This window comes from Salvia splendens, chromosome 6, assembly GCF_004379255.2.
Source record: "Salvia splendens isolate huo1 chromosome 6, SspV2, whole genome shotgun sequence".
In the NCBI taxonomy this organism is placed as follows: Eukaryota; Viridiplantae; Streptophyta; class Magnoliopsida; order Lamiales; family Lamiaceae; genus Salvia; species Salvia splendens.
Window position 1 is genome coordinate 21,305,151 of NC_056037.1, and position 19,306 is coordinate 21,324,456.

Genomic DNA, 19,306 nt, shown 5'->3' on the forward strand with positions numbered 1-19,306 from the left:
CTCAGTCAGCAGACACAGCACATAACACATATTTTCTGCCCAACTAATTAGTAAAAAGACAACACAACTAATTAGGAAGCCCAACTAATTAGGAAGCCCAACCAAAGTAGCCCAAATTAATACTCCCATCTCTCTCTAATTTTAATTTCACAGAAAGAGTTAGATAGAGATCCCCTATATGAGTGAGGAGACCCTCAATTTCCGTCGCCTCCTTCAATCTCACACATCACCGTCGGCTAATGCTTCGGACAGCAACGCTGCTGGACTCCGATCGTCGGCGTCTCACGCTCGTTTTGCTCAGCTGAGGCTGCTGCCTTCGGCTCGCCGTCGCTTTCTCTCGGCCTCATCATTTCAGAATTACCGCCGTCATACAGCAGCCGTCGCGCTGGATTGCTGCTGGAAATCAGCAGCGCTGTCGTCTTCGTAGTCCGATGCCTCCGTCAACCACCGCTGCTGCTCAGCGCCGCCGCCTCCTCGCCCCGCCGTGGGCGACGTCTCAACGGCTGAGAATCCCGAGCAGCCAACTCCGTGAAACTCGTCTCCTAAAGATAAGTTCTTGTTATGGCGAATTTGGAAGTCCCTGTTCTCGTCAATTTGATTGTGACTTTGAGAAAAGTGATTGAGAAAGATATTGTGAATGGAGCAAAAATACGGTGACTTGCTTGTGGAAGAATAACTTGGGATTAATTGTCCAACACAAATTTCAGGTAGTGGAGGAGAGGATGGCTATTGAAAATCAATGCAGAATTTAATTTGGGTTAATTGCCAATTAATTGAGTGAATCAATTGGATTTATTGACAATTGAATTGTGGAATGATTGCAGGTGTAAAAGCTCCGTAATGGCTGAAGAAAACGTGAGCAGCAGATTGTGATCTTCGTTGAAGAATATTGAAGGGAGGATAATTGGGCTCAAAGAAAATTGTATTTTAATTTACAAGATAGAAGCCCAATTGTATTGTAATTTGTTTAAATTACTTAGGCCCAATTTGTAAATTAAATCATTGGATTTTACTATATATATATATATATATATATGGTAGGCCCATATATACATTTCTCCTCTTGATCGACCGTAAACGTCAAACATTCCTTAAACTTGGAGTATTCATATCCATGCTCTTTGGCAAGAGCACGGATATGGGCACGTACTCACTTTTATTACTTTTTTACTCTCTGCTATTCACCAAGAGCACAACACCCACATCCATGCTCTTCCGCAAAAACATGCTCAAGGTCCCACCATTCTATTATTCAATTTAAATAAAAACATTTCCACAATATTAAAATGCATTAAAAATACCCGAAATACTATTACAAATTACATAAAAATTAAAAATTACATAATTAAAATCCTAAAATTAAAAATTTCATAATTAAAGTCTTAAAAATAAAAAATTACATAATTTAAATCCTAAAAATGAAAAGTTACATAAAGTTAAAAAAACTCACTACCCGTGGCCGAATTTCGGCGAATGTGTGTATTTATAAATGATTTTGGGATTAAATTTTTAAAAAAAAATTTCAAAAAAACGGTAATAAAACGGCTATAGTTTTGGGAATCCGAAAAAATATATATATTTTTTAATTTTTTGGTATTATTTTCGAATTTTTAAAAAAAATGCCAACAGCCAATAGAAACGTGTCATGTCGCCCTGCTCAGCGGCATGGACGTGCTCGATGCATCGAGCAGCGCCGTGCCAGCGGCAAGAGCACAGCAGCGGATAGGTGGTTGCCGCACCAGCGGCACGGACTCTGTCCTTGCGGGAGAGCACCGCTGCGGATGCTCTAAGCATAGGGGACTAAGAAAATTTGGCTCATAAATTCGACCTCCTTTCCAGCACGTTAAAAGATATAGAAAAAGTGGGGGGTGTTACACTTGATCTATTGTTGAAAATTCTTGCAAATTATTGGCGGATAGAGATCATGATGGGAGGATGATTTTTTTGAATCAAGGTAGATTAATTGGTCTTGCATGTGATTATTTTTTTCGCCTTAGTTTGATTCGAGTTTGGGGGATTTCCAAATATTATATGTTGTATCCTACTACAATTTTCTTCATATTATGCTCACATTGCGAAATCGTAGGTACAAAGGCATCCCAAAGGAATTCCCAAGATGGGGGATAACTCATGAACTTCAAAGAATGTCAAGCTAAAGACAAAAAACAAGCGCTTGTTGGGAGGTAACCCAACATTTTACACTTCTTTTATTTTTCTTTAAGTTTGTTTTTGAAGTTTATTTTTCATTTTTGTGTTATTAAAATTTCGCAGCTACTGGACTCAACCCAGTGACCGCTGGCGCTCCCGCAACGGCCTGATGGGTACTCATTGGAACGGTTCTATTTCTAACACAGCGACCGCTGGAGACGTCCAGCGACCCGCTGTAAATTCACCGCAATCCAGTCCGAAAATTTCAACTTTGTTTTAAGGTATCTTTATTGCTTTCATAGATTTCTCATGTCCCAACCAACTCTACAAACTTATTCTTCACTTAGTTTTAAATAAGTTATGGGGGATGATGTGGTGGACCGTAAGATTAGGATTTTTATTGTTTTTATCCTGTTTTTCTTAGATAATATTTTTTGTTTCTTTTTGTTTTATAAAAATGAGGTGCATTGTGTCATGAGCATAACAAGGATAATTTTTGAAATACACGTGTTTAGAGACATATTAGATTGAGTTGCCAATGATAGAAAGCTCTTTTCATCTTTGATTAAGTATGGCTTAACGTAGTTTGGTGAAAATGTGCATAATTAGTGAATTGCATGTTCACCTTGAATCATGCTTATACCTTGTGAGATTTGAACCTTAATTCTTTCTTGTGTGATTTATCTGCATGCATGTATATGTTTCTAGAACCTGCTCCTCGCCTGCCTAAATTTACATAGCGTTTAAGCTGATAAGGGAAGATGTTATGCCATCTTTTCATAGCTACTTTTATATCCAAAATTTTTGACTCTTTTCAAAAATCTATTTTACCATTTTGAGCCAATTTTGAGCGTTTAAGCCTATTCTTTAGAAGCGAAATTAATAGGGACAATTCCTTGGATTAGTATAGTTTCTTTTATTATCTTTTGTAAAGGAATTTGAGAGAAAAGGAGGAAAGTTATAAAGTGAAAAAGTAGTGTGCTTATATGTAGAAAAAGTGCAAGTTATGAAATAGAAAAATTCAAAAAGTGTGTTTGATCTAGAAAATATGTCTTTAGTATTAAAAAAATAAATAAATAAAAAGAAGGTTGTTTAAAGAAAGAAAATCCAAGGTTTGAGAAATTGAGTGGAAGTTAGAATAAATGTCTAAAGTGTCTTGGGTTTTAAAGAAAGTGGAGTCTATTTTACTCTACTTGGGATTTTTATGTTTAGTCACTTTTTAGCCAAATATTTCTCACCAACCAAAGAGCCTACATTACAAGTAAAATAAAAACCTTTAAGACTTTTGATGCTTAATCACATGTAGTAGGGGAGAGATTAGACTTTGAGCAAGCCTATGGTAAACTTTGCATGATGATGATTTGAGTGCTTATACACTTTGCATTATAGTCTTTTAACAAGGTACGGATGGAGTACTCCTCATATCTTTTAAATTATTAATGTTTTCGACTGATGCTACAATGCGATCGATTTTTATAAAATTAGGTAATCCATTCAATTAAATATTTTTGTGTTAATTGATAAAATCGTAACACATTATATATCTAGACACAATCATTTATAGGATAGTTTTGAAGAACCAAACTCGATTCTCATATATACGAATTTACAAATATGGTTTTGTCTGTGCTCTAAAGGTTTTGAGTGCTTGAGAATTAGATCTAACATCTTCAGCAGAGGTAGTAAGACCTTCAGCTTGACATTTCAAGCAAGAGAAGTAACCAAGGAGGCGCTTGTTGCAACTGCACCTCGAAACCCAGACCTTGCCCAACTATTAGTAACCAAGGATGATCTCTTGTGGTCATCGTCTACGTCGACTGAACTCAAATAATCGTTCTTGTCGACTCCACGGAAGTAGGCATCGCCTGCACTCCTACCTTCCTCCATATCTCTTTCACTCAAATATATTTTCTTTATTTAGCAAAATTACTATTTTTATTATAATTCATTAATTTATACTTATTCTTTTTGAAAGAATTTTCTTAAAGTAAAGAAGTGTTCAATGACCATATAAAATAAAATAAAAATGAAACAAATATTATGAAATTAAGAAAAAATTTGGAGAAATATCATTAAGCCTTTGACTTTTTAAACTAAATTGACTGTGCGAAATTCAAGTTATTCCTACACAAACATATTTTATCCTACTATGCACATACTATCCGTCAAATTCAAGAATTAGAGAATTGAGACGATATTGTTTCATGTACTTTCAAGAATTAGATTGCAACTTGTTAGTTTTTTTAAAAAAAGTATTTTTCTAATCACTTGACCAACAGACGTGAATGATGTTGTCCTAATTAGTATTGCCAAGACAAATCATGTCGTTAATATTAAAAAGTAGTACTCCCACAGTTTCACAGTCATATTTGGTGTAAGCACGAGTTTTAGGAAATGTAAAGAATAATAAATTTAAAAAAATAGTAGAATATGATATCCACTTTTTTATATTGGTTTTATAATAGAATGTAAGTGAAGTGAGTTAATGGAATATGAGACCTACTTACCATTTATGATAAAAGTGAAATGTTGACATTTGTTGTTGCTGTTATTTTATTATCTGTTGACATTTTCTGACGGTCCAGATCATAGTTTGTCATCTATTGACATTTTCTCACGCTCTGTACAATATGTAGAGTTTGCATTTTATCACTACCCGATCATACATGGAGGCTAATGATTATAAGGTATGAACACTAAAGAAAGCGGTAAATATTTTTGTTTTCTAAATTGAACTTAAGCTGGCAGAAGAAATCGAGAAAGCAAAGCCTTGATATTCTGAGAAAGAGAGAAGAACTACTCATAATTTGCTTTGGGTTGCTATTATAATGTATCTTGTTTCAAGAATGTGTTTCTCATATTTTAGGGATACGTGTTGGTTTTATGCTTCCATGTAGTAGTCACTTACTTGTTGGGGAAATCGTATAGCTTGAATGAGTTGATCATATCTTGTAAACTCTTAGTCACTAATATGTCGCCTCTATTGATACATGGGGTAGACTTTAGATTAGTTTCTAAACTGTATCAACAATTCATTCCTTGGACTATCAGTGTTCAGGTTTCTAATCTCAGGTACTCTCTCCTTATTGCGAGTTAAACAGACATTAGAATTAAAGTGATTAGTTCCTAAACTGCATCAACAATTCATCCCTTGGACTATCACTAGTCATATTTCTAATCTCAGGGTTTCTTAACTACTCTTCATATTCCAAGTTAAACACACATCAAAATTAAGGTTATTCATGTATAAAAGTGATGAGCTCCTCACTTACACGGATTAAATTGAGCACGATGGATAGAATTAAATTGACATAAAAAACTCAATCATTCAATGGAAAGTATATGTTCCCACAAATCCTACTATAACGAGTAATCAGTCCAACCAATCATGGTGGTAACAGTGACAAAATCAATTGATGTAAACATAAACATCATGTTAAACGAGTCTTCGGTAGATACGAGTTTCACTCTTTTCTCCAACTTTCTATATTCTCTATTTTCCTTTAATCTCTCTATCTCTCACCTACTTTATTTCTATGTGTTGGTGAAATTTCAAGATATAAATATGCAGTTTACTACTCTCTCCGTCCCACTCGAGATGTCCACATTTTTTGGTGGCACGGGATTTTAGGAAGAGGAGTTGTTACGTGGAGTAACCAGAGAGAAAGATAGTTGATATTTTAACGAGGAGACACGGATGAAGATTTATTTCCAATTATAAAAGTGGACATTATGAGTGGAAGAAATTAAAAATGAAATATGGACATCTTGAGTGAGACGGAGGGAGTACGACACAACTAAGCTTTAAAAACCTTAAAATTACAACTATATGCAAGAGAACATATACGATATAAAATAATAGGTATCGATCACACATGGAGGCTAATGTCTATAAAAGTATGAACCAATGTTTTAAAAATCAGGGCGACAAGCAACCCGACAAGGCTACTGGTTTACGGTTCATCTGGTTCAACCCATCGAACTATCGGTCAAACCGTTTTATTAAATGACTGACTTTCCTTTTTAGTTTGTCCCACTCAATATGACCTATTATTAAAAAATAGAAACCTCTATTAATCTCTACTTAATTCACTTTCACTTACTTTATTCTATCCACCTAACACACAAAATAAAACTACACTAAATCTTGTGCTACACAAGAAAGAGATCATTTTCCTTGAAACGGATAAAGTATATATTTATATACCAAAAATCTGTGTTTTGGTGATTGATTGAAGGATTTATTTGTTCATTAGTTTTTCAATGTATATTTGATACTCCCTCCGTCCCATAAAAATATGTGCACTTTCCATTTTCGTCCATCTCACAAAAATACGTGCATTTCATTTTTGAAAAGTTATATCAATTTAATAGTGTAGGTCCCACTATCCACTAACACTACTTTAACTATCATTCTCCCCCTCTCTCTTACTGTACCAATTTTATCTTAATTCTCATGTCATACTCATTGCCCATATTTTTATGGGACGAAGAGAGTATTCCATCCGAATGGATAAGCGCTAAGTACTTTTTTATTTATAGATGGTCTCAGTCCTCCTCCTCTTTCATCTGTTCTATCTTATTCTTCTGTAATTTTCTCATATCCATTTTTTTTTCCAATTCCTCCTCCATTTTGTTGAGAAAACCCTCAAGAGACCTCATCATCAACCGTCGTCACCTATGTACTACTGAGAAACCGAAGCGACACTAGATAGAGCGAGGTGGCTATGGAGAAGAGACCATAGTGATTTTGAAATAGACCTCAAAGAAGCCGTGGAATAAGAGAAAGAGGTGTGAAGTCAGAAAGAAAAATTTTAAAAATCCTAGGTGAAAGGATCATGGAAGTCGTGTATCAAAGTTTGTACATGTATCTGGTTTCAATCAGTATTCTGCCTATTGAAATGATGTCCAAAATCTCTGAAACTGCCACCAATGTCTTCTTCTTCGAGAGAGCTTCGCGTGAGTATCTTACACGTCCCAATCGGAGTTCGGAGGAGGGAGTTATGGACATTTTACGGAAGTTGCGCATTGCAGAAAAAGTCCCACCCGGACGGGTGACTTTCGGTCACCAAAATCCACCCGGACGGGTGGCTACCTAAAAGCCACCCATCCAAGTGTGTCTTCTTCGAGAGAGAGCTTCGCGTGAGTATCTTACACGCCCCAATCGGAGTCCGTAGGAGGGAGTTATGGACATTTTACGGAAGTTGCGCATTGCAGAAAAAGTCCCACCCAGACGGGTGACTTTCGGTCACCAAAATCCACCCGGACGGGTGGCTACCTAAAAGCACGGTTGAAACAGCAAATTCCACACGGACGGGTTGCTTTCGGTCACCAAACTCCACCCGGGCGGGTGGCTACCCGAAAGCATGGTTGAGACATCAAATCTCACTCGGACGGGTGACTTTCGGTCACCAAAATCCACTCGGGCGGGTGGATCACGCAAATGCTAGATTTTGTGGGCCTTTTCTTGGAATTTGAGCCTAAATAACACATTCTCTCATTTTCTAGTTGGCTGATTGATGAATTAAGATATCTTTATGAGTTTTTCCTATTTGAGGATTGTATCCAATTCCTTCATTGAAGATTGCTTGTTTCTTTCTTTAGATTGATTCAAGTTTAGGTATGTATAAATGGAAGTGTATCCATTGAGTAGTGGAGCCAAGGGGTGATTAGAGTTGATGAAAGATGCCTAGGGTTGTTTCCATCCTTTTGGTCAAGGTCCTATGGTTGTAATTCTAATCCCTCATCTTATACACATTTTATCATTTCTTATCTTCCATGAATCGCCATTTTGGATTAGTTTTTGTGGCTAGATCCACTCTATCTTTTGTTTATTTTGTGCTTTGTTGATAGATCTACATTCTTGGCATAATCTTGGGTAATTTCATGGATCTAAACAATCAAGATCCTTATCACTAGGTAAACTATGAACGACTTGATTGTCCATTGGTTCCGGCCGAACCACCCGGTTCCGACTATTCAAAACGACTTGATTGTCCACTGGTTTTAGAGGGTGAAGCGGACCGGACAAGGCGGCAGTTCAAAGCCAAACCAGTTGAATTGGTCAGTCCGGTTCAGTTTGTAAAAACATTGGTACGAACACTAAAGAAAGCAGTAACTTTATTTATTTTCAGAATTGAACTCAAGCTAATAGAAGAAATCAAGAAAGCAAAGACTTTGAGATTTTCAAGATTAGAGAAGAACAATTCCTGATTTGGTTTGTGTTGCTATATAATGCATCCTATTTCCTAAATGAGCTTCTCGTGTTTTAGGGATCCGGGTTGATTTTACACTTCCCTACAGTAATAAGTTGTAGGGGAAATTTTATACCTATATTAAATTGATCACGTCTCATAAACTCTACTCACTAATATGCCACCCTTATAGATACATGGTAGACTTCAGATTAGTTTTTAAACTTGATCAACAATTCATCCCTTAGAGCACTGTTCAGGTTTCTAATCATAAGGTTTCTTAACTACATTTTCTAGTCATAAGGTTTTTAAACTTGATCAACAATTCATCCCTATAGTTAAAGAGGCATTGAAATTAAGACCATTCGTGTTCTTAATGTTCGAACTTTGTTTACTCGTACAAAAACACATAACCAACAAATATACAACGAAAAACACATGCAATCTTGCAATTCACATAATTGGCTTTGATACCAATTATTGGGGTTTTGATGAACCATGCACAACGGAAGACTTGCATAAAGAAATAAATAAGATAAATGATTTACTTGACCGATTATGAGATTAATTGATTCATACATAAATGTGGTTTAGAGTTACTGAATTGATTATCCAAAAAATCTACAATTGCTTGCACCTTCATCATGTGATGATCTTCAGAACTCAACCATAGATCTTACGGATCTTCTTATTGTTTCAAAGAGAGTAAATTATCGATTAGAGAATCGAGTTAAGGTGCAAGAAGCTTGATGTCACGCCCGCATTTTCTAAGGATAGAAAACACGGTTGATCGCGACTAGGGGAGGATTTAAGAAGCGGGGAAGAAAGGGGAAAACAACGCAACTCGACCATATCTCGAAACAAATGGGAATAGCTCGAATAAAAATCAGAGTATCTCAACAATCAACAACTCAAAAATGAATACTATCTCAACGATACAAGAACTCAAAAGAAAAACAACTACTTAGCGGAAGCATTTGAGAGAATGAATATGCCACGTATGAAGACATGACACATTCTACACACTTAAATTTCTTCAACGGTCTTGCTCAACACCCACCGCACCCGTCACCGCTCAACCTGCACATAAGGAAAACACATGCAGGGCTGAATACTTGATGTACTCAGTGAACAAATGCCAAAACAATTTTATAAAAACAGTTATATCATGCCACCATTGAGTGATCTCGGGGTTTTAACTTGAAAAGGCCCGAGACACTAAAAATATCTCCAACACAAAATTTCAACTCCTCCTCAAATCCTTCTTCCTCATCATTTCAAAACACAACCATTTCTCCTTGAATTATTTAAGAAACTGCCATATCTGTTCTTTAGGGTGTCGTGTAAGGAGGCCACTTTCCACGAGCACGAAAACCGGCCAACCCGTTCGATGACTCACGGTCCTCATCGTGTACACTAGTCCGAGTAGGGACGCACCCTTGCTAGGACCCGAATTCAATTAAACTCATTGTAGGGACTCACTCCCCACCAATCAATCATCAACATCAACATCAACATCAATCTCATCAACATCAATCTCATCAACATCCACATCAACATCCTGTGAACGAGAACATGGCCGCAAACTCGATCACTAGACCGGCCGACCCAAAAGACGGCTCACGATCCCCATTGGTGTACACTAGCCTGAGTAGGGACTCACTCCCTAGTCAGACCCGAATTCGATTTCAATAGGTCTAGTAGGGACAATTCCCTTGCTAAACAAACAGATAGGCATTTCTCAAAACAAAAACATGGCATGATATTCCCTTTGCAAATTTTATTTTCCTCAAAGACGTATTTGTGTTTCACAAATAACTTTTATGTCAAGGTCGAGCATCAATTCACATCACATCAACAAGTCGAGCAAATCACAAATCACTCGATAAATCAACTCATATATCACATAACATCACTTTCACTTAAATCATTTCACTTTAAGCACATAAATCACATCATCATCGAATAAAATTAATAATACTTGCAATCTCAGTTAAAAGGAATTTCGTCACATAAAATGATGCTCGAATCAAAATATTAAAACTAAAGCTCTTGAAAGTATTTAGTTCGAAAGCCCACCTCGATCGTCTAGAGCCTTAACTTTTGTTCCATTTCATTCTCGAAAAGCTTGCATGAAAACGTCCATTGATTGAATATACTCCAGCCATCTCCTTAATTATAAAAAGTGGCCCAAAACATTAAAATAAAACAAAATCCCAAGCTTTCTCTCTTCTCACCTTACGTGAAATTCCCAAATTCCGTCGCCCCTTCCGTTTCACTCCACGCCGCCGGTCATTTCACCACAGCTCACTCGCCGTCGGTCAACATGACGGTGCTCCCATTCCGGCGATTGGATTCTTATCTCCGTTTTCCCCAAATCGAATTCTCCACCGTTGAAGTCGTCGCTACTGTTTCTGTGCAGCCATCGTCGTCACAGGTTCGGGCTCACCGTTGTTCACTGACGGCTTCACCCCTGCTGTTCGGAGACGCCGCCTCTGCTGATTCTTCCATCTCCTCCGGGAAGACGCTGCTGCTGATTCTGCCATCTCCACGTCCACCGCTGTCGCTCGGCGCCGCAGCAGCCGCTGCGTCGCCGCTCCGGCAGCCTCGCCAATACGATGCCTGTCCGCCTCTCCTCGATTCGCCGCCGCTGCCCTCTCGGAATTTCATCAATGCGCTGCTGCTGGCCGCCGGTTGCGAGGCTGCTGATCGGGAAAGAGGCGTCGCAATCCAGCACCGCATCATCCCGGTCTGCGTTCCTCGTTGCTCTGTATCTCTCAAATCATTTCTCTGCTCTATCTTGTTTCTCTCTAACTCTCTAACTCTTTGTTTTCTTTGGAATTTATTTTCCAGTGATGAAACGTGGTGAAAGGTAGAAAGTATATAGATGGTCTCACATTGAAAGTATAAACTGATTTGATTCCTATCTTCCGGTGGTTACTGATCATGGCCAAAAATTCCTCAACAGAAAAGGGAGTGGCTGATTTTGTGGGATTGCAATAACAATGAGGCTCACTTGGGCTCTTAATAATTGGGCTTTCTCAAGAAAAGAATTGGCTTGATAAAATAATGGAAACGATCATGGCCCGATTTCTATTAACGGCTTTAGCCCATTCTATTAATCATCGAAAAGAATTGAAGGCAAAATTTTCAGCTACGTAAACAACGTTTTGGAGAACAAATAAAAGGTAGAAAAAGTCGGGGTATTACACTTGAGCTTGCAGTTTTGGAGAGTCACCATACTAGTGATTTCTAGTGCATTAAGTTTGTATTTTCTTTTCATTTTGTACGATTGATTAGCTATGTGAATAAAGTTCAATACTCATTGTTCCATGAACATAGATTGTTAGTAAAGACCTCTCACATTGCTTGGTCGTGTTATCGTCGTTTATATCAAGAATCTGAACAGTTTTAGATACGTCTGTTAGTATTAGTTAGATACGTCGTTATAAGGATATACAATGAAAAATGTAAAAACAAGATGAGCACTCCTACCATTTCTTTTTCCCGCATATTTCTTTACGACTTAACTGAAAATCAAGAACGTACACATTCAACCACAACCATAACTCACATCTGGAACGGAAACAACAGGTTCAAATGAAACTTCAACTCTCTCTTTCACAATGCACCTCGCCTCCCCGTTTTCAACGATGGGGACCTTCCCCGGTGGGCAGTCCACGCTATTCCCCTTCTCTTCATCCTGCCGCTGCTGAAACAGATCCAAGACCTTGAACTGGTTATCCCGTTTCCCCAATGCCACCTCAAAGCCCGCCAAGCTCAAGATAGTCATCACCCCGACTACGGTCATGGCCATCTTAGCTGCTGCGCCTAACAAAACTCTGACTGACTTAAATGCCCCCCCGGCCTCCGATTTTTGAACACTGCTGGGGATGTTGTGGAGATTTTTTGCGCCACCACTTGTAAACCCGTTCTGAGGGGATCTTCGGGAGGAGGTGAAAGTAGAGAGGTAGCCATTTTTGGATACGATGGACGGAGAGGGTCGGGTTGGATATGGAGGAAGAAGGAGATCATTGGTGTCCTCTGTTTCACTGGCAAAAGACACTGCCTCCTCGTGTATGACTTCCAAGTCCTTGCCTTTGTATTCCTTCAGCTCTTTCAGCAACTTCTTCTGACTGTATTCGATTTCAGCCAAGGCTCTTCTCTTTCGTACCATTGTTGCTGCTGAAGTGCCTGAAAAGAAAATAGCAAGCAGTCAGAGGCCTCATTATTGAAAAGAAGAAATGGGTCCAAAGTTGCCGAAAAATGAAGCCATGATTCAAGATCGCAATAACATGAGTTGGAGGATATTTTTAGCCATATTTTCAAAAAAATAACAGGTAAACATCTGTATCTAATTAACATGAGTTGGAGGAAATTTTTTAGCCACAACTCCAAGCCGAAGATACAAAATGGATCAAGTCAATTTAATCAAAACATAGACTCAAAGTAGTTTTTCCTTGCCTAGAGTATAGAGACAGCTAAGTTTAGTAGAGTAGAGCTAAGTTTCCAATGAGGTGTGCGTTCAAAGATTACAATCTCGAAAAAAACAAAGCTATTTGTGGAAAGGCTCAGTTCAGTTTTAAGAGCAACTCAGCAACAACTGATACCTAACAAACTGAACTTGTTATCTGCCTAATGCTCTTTTTTATTACTCCCCCGTCCCATAAAAATATGTGCATTTGAAATCAGCCTCTTCTATCCTCCAATCTAGTGACCTCTTGTACATCTAGATTTTAAATCAGCCTCTTCTATCCTCCAATCTATCTATATACAAGCCTGCGCCATCCAAATAAACTGAACCTCCTCATAATAGCAGATAGCCAACCTTCTATCTCAAATGCACATATCTGATTGCTTCAGTTTATTGTTTCTCTCCAGTCATCGACCTAGTAATCACTTTTACTATCGGACATGTGTCATGTCTATCATGAAAATTTCTATTGTTTCTCAATCTCAATATCTGCTATCTAAATCCACATATCGAAAGCTAGCTACCAAGACCTTGTGTTTTTTCTTCTTGTGGTCATCATTTGAGGATATTTATTGCACTTGATTAACCAATAAACCAACCAACTAAAACTGAAAGATCTTGGTCCAGCGATTGCAAAAAAAAAAAATCACTCTTTTCAATAGTTAGTCCAGTTTTGTTTTGGCCGAACCTCTACCTTATCACCCCGGTCCTCTCATACATGTGATGCATCTATCCTCCCAACTTCTACCTAAAACTGATTAACGACTGCAGCTCCTTTTATTATGAGTATATCTTACACATAGTTTCTAAGCTTTTCAGGTTACAAGAGTTACGGAAAATTGGAAAATGAATAAATGGTTACAAAACCTCTGAAACCTTGAAGCGCAGAGCCAGATCGTTGTACACACAAAATGATTTAATATGCAGGATTTACCTCTGAAATCACTACTACTAAGCAGTCACTACAATTTACAGGAAGCATCATTCAACAGTTATAAAGCCCCTTCCATGTAGAGACAGAGTTGAAACATATTTGAGACTACGATCGATGAATTATATACTTAATTCGTGAAATTATTAAACCAGACACTGAAAAAACCTAATTCGGAATAGCCAGTGTCAAAACCTCATCTCAAAACGCCCTTAAACTAATTCATCAAAACCTAGAATTGGAAACTTGATTGAAGGAACAAAAAGCAGCTGAAACCTTTGAAGAATCCAAATTATGATTAAACCCCCAAAAATCAATACACCGAACCCTAAATTATGAAAATGCTAGAGAAACAGAACGCAAAGAAGAGAGCTGCGCCTCAAGGGATTCGAGAGCATCTTTAATATTGAGGAGACTCTCAGCTTCTTCCTCAGCATGATTGTCTGCAGATTCGTTGGACTCACTCCCGAATGCGCCAACAGCTTTTCGTAGTAGGCGTCCACATCATTCCCGAACACGGAGACGAGTCCGATTCCCGTGATCACCACGCGCTTCTTCGGGTCCGTCTCGCGCTTGGGTGCCGTGGCCGTCAATGCGGAGATTGTGAGAGGGCGAATCTTCTTAGCTGTGGCTCTGGCATTGTAGCTGGGTAAAGCGGCGGAGGGTTTCGAGCGGGGAGGGGTGGAGGAAGGCGGTGGATTGGAGGGCTTGCATGGCGGAGGCGGCGGCGGAGTTTGCGATGAAATGAAATCAATTTGATAATGAAATGCAGCTATGGAGTGAAGAGACGCATTTGCCTAACGCGTGTTTAATGATACACGCATTCCACTCATGCGTGTTTCATTTTAGACACGCCACAGCCTCTCGCGTCTTTCCCTTCTCCGGAAATGTTTTTTTTTCCGGGTACAAATGGCGGATACTAGCTCCCTGGAGGTAGTTTTGTGGAATTTGCCCCAGCATTAGAAGAAGCTGTATTCTGAATGCAGCTGATAATCTTGGAGCGTAAGTCAGAGGTCATGGCCAAAACCAGCACTATTCTATCCTCATCCATCGGATGCCTACAAAAATTGCTTCTTCTTTCTTCAAATTGAAATTAAAATTGTGAATTTTGTTAGGTTTGATGGAGCAATAAAACCAGTAGTACAAGAAATTGTGGTTAAAAATAAGATTAATAGTGTCCAGATATTTTCAGTTCATAGAGTAAGATCTTGTTGCACCAAACTATTTATTCTCTACAAAACAGAAACTGTATCTATTTTATTTTTCACTAACAATAACCCCATTTTCCATTCACAATCATTCAAATATTGTTTTATTTGATCTATTTCAATTTACCAATATACTCATGTCCCATTAAATACTCCATCCGTCCAATATTAATAAGTCATTTAGAGTTAGCATGGATTTTAATGCAAGTAAGAGTGAGAGAAAAAAATAGTTGAAATCATGTAGTGGACGGTAAGATCCATAAATAATAAAGTAAAATAGAAAGGGAAAAAGGTTGTCGTAAATGGATATGGACTATTTCTATGAAACATATGCAAAAAAAATATGGTCTATTTCTACGGGTCGGAAGGAATATAAAAAGAAAAATGTTTATTTTTTAATGAGACAACTAAAAAACCGTTTCATTTTTAGTAGGACACAAAAATTATTAAAATCTGTGATGGCCCTAAAAGTTTTCATTTTAAAAAAATATTTAATTTTTAATGAGACAATTAACAAAAACGTTTCATTTTTTAATGAGACAACTTCAAACTATGATATGAACCGTTAGAAATTGTCAACAGCTTACAAAAGAATAGTAACAAAAAATATTAACACAATGTCAACGGTTGATGTTGTGTTGACATCAAAATCTTTAAATTTTACACTATATTGACATTGTGTTGAAAAGTTTGAAATTTATACAATATCCTAATTGAACAATACCTAATAATTTCATATGCAAATTTTTCCCAAAATTTATGTCATTAATGATGAAGATTCATTCAATGGATTCCCAATTGAATTTCATAAAAGCAATTGGATAGAGACTAATATGTGGATGTTGGATGCGATCAATTAAGTCTTGAAAAAAAAAAAAGTTGAAAGAAATTGAGGTATTCACAAAACTAGACCACTTAGTTATTTAACTCTATCCTCAAATAAAGGAAGGATTGATAAACACACCAAGATATACATAATCTTAATCCTTTAAACTCAATTGGTCCATTGACAATGGAAACACATTCAACTCAACCAGTTTTTGGAATGACAAATGAATCCCTTCCGATTCATTTGTCATTCAAAGCTGCAAAATCACATGCATACATATGTCCTACTGATCATCTGAGGAGCTCGTCACAGAGCACGAAATGGAAGGCGAAGTCGTGGGGGGCATAATCGACTTTTCGCCACACCTTTCCTCTTTGCTGATGAGGCATTGAATGCTCAAGCATTTCTGCAATTCCTAATGGAGACAACCCCATCTCCTTTATGTAATACTCCACATTCTTTGGCACAACCAATCTCTTCTGCTCTTTGTGCACCTTTATGTTCATTTGGATGTACTCTTCTTTAGCCATCTCTAGCTCTTGGTGCACACTCTTCGCTGTGTACAGGCGAACCTGCACTAGTCCAAAATACGGCATAAGTAATCCGCATTCGGGACGTTTCATTTTGAGAAAGAATAAATTAAGACAGAGAATAATATAGATAATAGTCTTCTCTATATTATTTTGTCTCTTACTCCACTTTCTCTCTACTTTAATTATTTATTATCATTTTTTCAAAACGAGGGCTTAAAATGAAATGCCTCGGAGATAGTTTTTAACATTAGAAGCTAAACACCAAACACAATCATTATAAAATAACGCAGAATTTTATTTGTAGATCATTATAGTTAATTCAGAGATTTAAAAACAATGACATCATCCGGCATAATTTGAAAATCAGAAGTTCATTATAAGTTTGTTATCAGGGTTATTTTTCGGCGTGATTTGGTATTGATCACAATCCTATATATTTGATCATAATATTTTGGCTTACTATTGGATCTGACCGGCATCCTGAGCACAGGGCGAAGTGCAGCCGCGCCTCTTGATGCTTCAATGCATATGATTTACGCGGATCCCTTGCCTTAAACTTCGCCTTGGGGAAAAACAACGCTTGCAGCCACTGTTTGCGAGGCCAGTTTTCATGTTTAAGTCTCTCTGCGGCTTTACCATTACATGAAAGTGATTTTGTGGAAGGTTGTTGGTTACCTGAGTTGGACGAGGCAGTCTGCACCTCAGAATCGAGCTTTGTATGGTGTCAACGCTTATCGTGTGGCCTCCAATGTCGTATGCAGCCTGCAAAATAGCAAGATTAGACGATGAAACTGGACTACTCAAGTTGAGTTGAGTTGGAGCAGAGTTTTTAGCACCTTGAGGACTAGGGAGATCCTCTTTAGGCTTCCTCGTGGCACCCCGTATACTATAAACGCCTGTATCGTTTACCATAAACTTGATTTTTTTTGTAGATACACAGATAAATATTACTACATCAGATGTGAATTTCTCTTACATGCATTACTAGTGCATTGTGTACATTGATCCAGAATGCTAATTTCTCTTCATGATTCAGTCTGCCTGGATCCACTTGAGCCAGTTTAGAAATGATACACCTGAAAAGGACTAGTACATTACCACAAGTTTCTATTTTTAGCGAAAAATCGAGCTCTAATACCTGTACTTGTGCAGCAGGTCTTGAACAGAATTCAGCTCCCTTGCAATGCTGCACACTTGGACCATTGCGTAGAATGATCCAGAATGTTCTCTTGTGTGCTGCCCCGATGTGCTCTCTTCGCCTTGTGCATAGAGAGGAGGATCACACAGATGAGAATAGATGGTTGAGATGCATCTGATCATCTCCTCAGATATCCAGTTGGGGGTTTCCCGGAAGCCACAACGAGGCTCCTCTGCTTCATTAGCGTCTTCGGACGTGTGCTGGTGAAGTCCAGGATACACATCAGGCCATCTTTTGACATTAATGAATGTTTCAAGAGAGAAAAAGTATGTACCTCAAGCATGGATAAGGGGAGAGAATGGTAGGAGTCTAGGGCTTCGGCGGTAGCTCCATAAGGAGGCGAAGCCCTGAAGGAGGCAGCCGAGTGAGAGAGGGACGAGTGGCTGCGGTATATACCAGTGTCTGCCAACGGGTCTGAGGCATTGGAGGGAATCACAGAATCCTCACTCACTGATTCTAAACTAGTCTTGCCAACTTGAGCATCAGTTTTAGGCAAAGGAGAGAGCCTTTTGGAGAAGCTTGTTCTGTACATTGACAGAAGATACTTCTCCAGATACACAACCTCCATCTCCAAGAGGGCTATTTCTTTGATGAGATTTTCTGCAGGCTGGATTTTTATAGTTAGAACAGGAACAGAGGAAATAGAAGAGCAATATAAAATTGACTATCTGTCCCTCTGTTAGAGGTGTTCCAGAAATGTTTGCGATCGAGTTCGACTTGGAAAATGGAAAGATTTGTACAAGTTATACATTTCGTCACCACTTTGTAGAAAATCATTAGGTATGAATATGTTAGATATGGTCATGTAACTCGATTGGTGAAATAGTATCTCTCCCCTCAAAAGCATGTTTTTTTTACAAAGAAAATAGTTTGTTGCGAATGAACAACCTTAGAGAGTGATTTGTAGGAGGAATCATCGATGAGGGGCCGTTGATTGAGCGCCTTCTCTAGCGCGGAACGAACCAGAGTTTGGCCCTCCAGCTCTCTCTGGAGCTGCACAATCTGCATATCAAAAGCAATCAATCTCTTGATTCTTAGATGAGTTTTAGGGAGCATAGAATAAAAATGCACCTCTTCTTTCAATAGATTGGGTTCCAACTTCCCCATAACACCAATTCTTTCCACCTGCAAATAACATAATTGAGGTCAGGTAATGATGAAGAAAGAATATTTTATTTTCAAGATTAGGCCAAACATACCTTGACCTTGTAGAGAGGAGGGAAATGGGGAGGGTATGTATAATTTAAACCAAATTGCAGAGGGCAATAAATGTTGGAAGGGGACACAGCAAACAGAAACCTCCAAGAAGCATTAAATTTGGTGACAACCAAGATACTACACACACTCCCAACAATCTGCCTTTGAAAGCTACTGTTGCTAAGACCAAATGGATCTTTCAAATTTATGGACCTATCACTACTCCCACGGTCACTTACCAATTCAAGACGACAAATATTAACATATAATATTATGAATAAATATTATATATAGCTCTATATGTCTTGACACTCACTCTTCATATTTTGAATCAATGGATATTGTTTCCACTACATCTAATTTTCTCCATAAATCTATAATTATTTTCATAAGTTGGTACATGTTTTGGTATGATGAAATGAATGATTGGATGAGAGAATTGAATAAAAATGTAAAATCCAATTTTTTTGATTTGAGATAGTATTTTAGATATCTTTTTGTATCACATAAAGTTTGTTATTACAAATAATGAAATGAATTCGTCTCATTTTAAGTGATACATTTTTTTTTGTTTTTTGGACATTGCTTAAAATA

At 38.0% G+C, this 19,306-nt stretch overlaps 1 protein-coding gene and 1 pseudogene across 3 annotated transcripts; both read right to left on the bottom strand.

The window, feature by feature from the left end:
- Positions 1–11,831: 11,831 nt before the first annotated feature.
- Positions 11,832–14,798, bottom strand: LOC121807771 (annotated as a pseudogene).
- A 1,036-nt stretch (positions 14,799–15,834) lies between these two features.
- Positions 15,835–18,929, bottom strand: LOC121806344. 3 transcript variants are annotated; one of them, XM_042206347.1, is made up of 10 exons: positions 18,721–18,929; positions 18,587–18,640; positions 18,404–18,517; positions 17,790–18,122; positions 17,456–17,715; positions 17,294–17,393; positions 17,154–17,213; positions 16,993–17,079; positions 16,778–16,906; positions 15,835–16,356 (listed from the first exon to the last, which is right to left on the bottom strand). In XM_042206347.1, the coding sequence occupies exons 2-10, from the start codon at positions 18,620–18,622 to the stop codon at positions 16,075–16,077; spliced, it is 1,401 nt and encodes a 466-aa protein (XP_042062281.1). In that variant the 5' UTR covers positions 18,623–18,640; positions 18,721–18,929; the 3' UTR covers positions 15,835–16,074. The 3 variants fall into 3 exon arrangements, with proteins under 3 accessions (XP_042062281.1, XP_042062280.1, XP_042062282.1); XM_042206346.1 differs by having other exon boundaries at positions 18,715–18,929; XM_042206348.1 differs by lacking the exon at positions 18,721–18,929 and having other exon boundaries at positions 17,790–18,115; positions 18,587–18,603.
- Between the last annotated feature and the right edge of the window lie 377 nt (positions 18,930–19,306).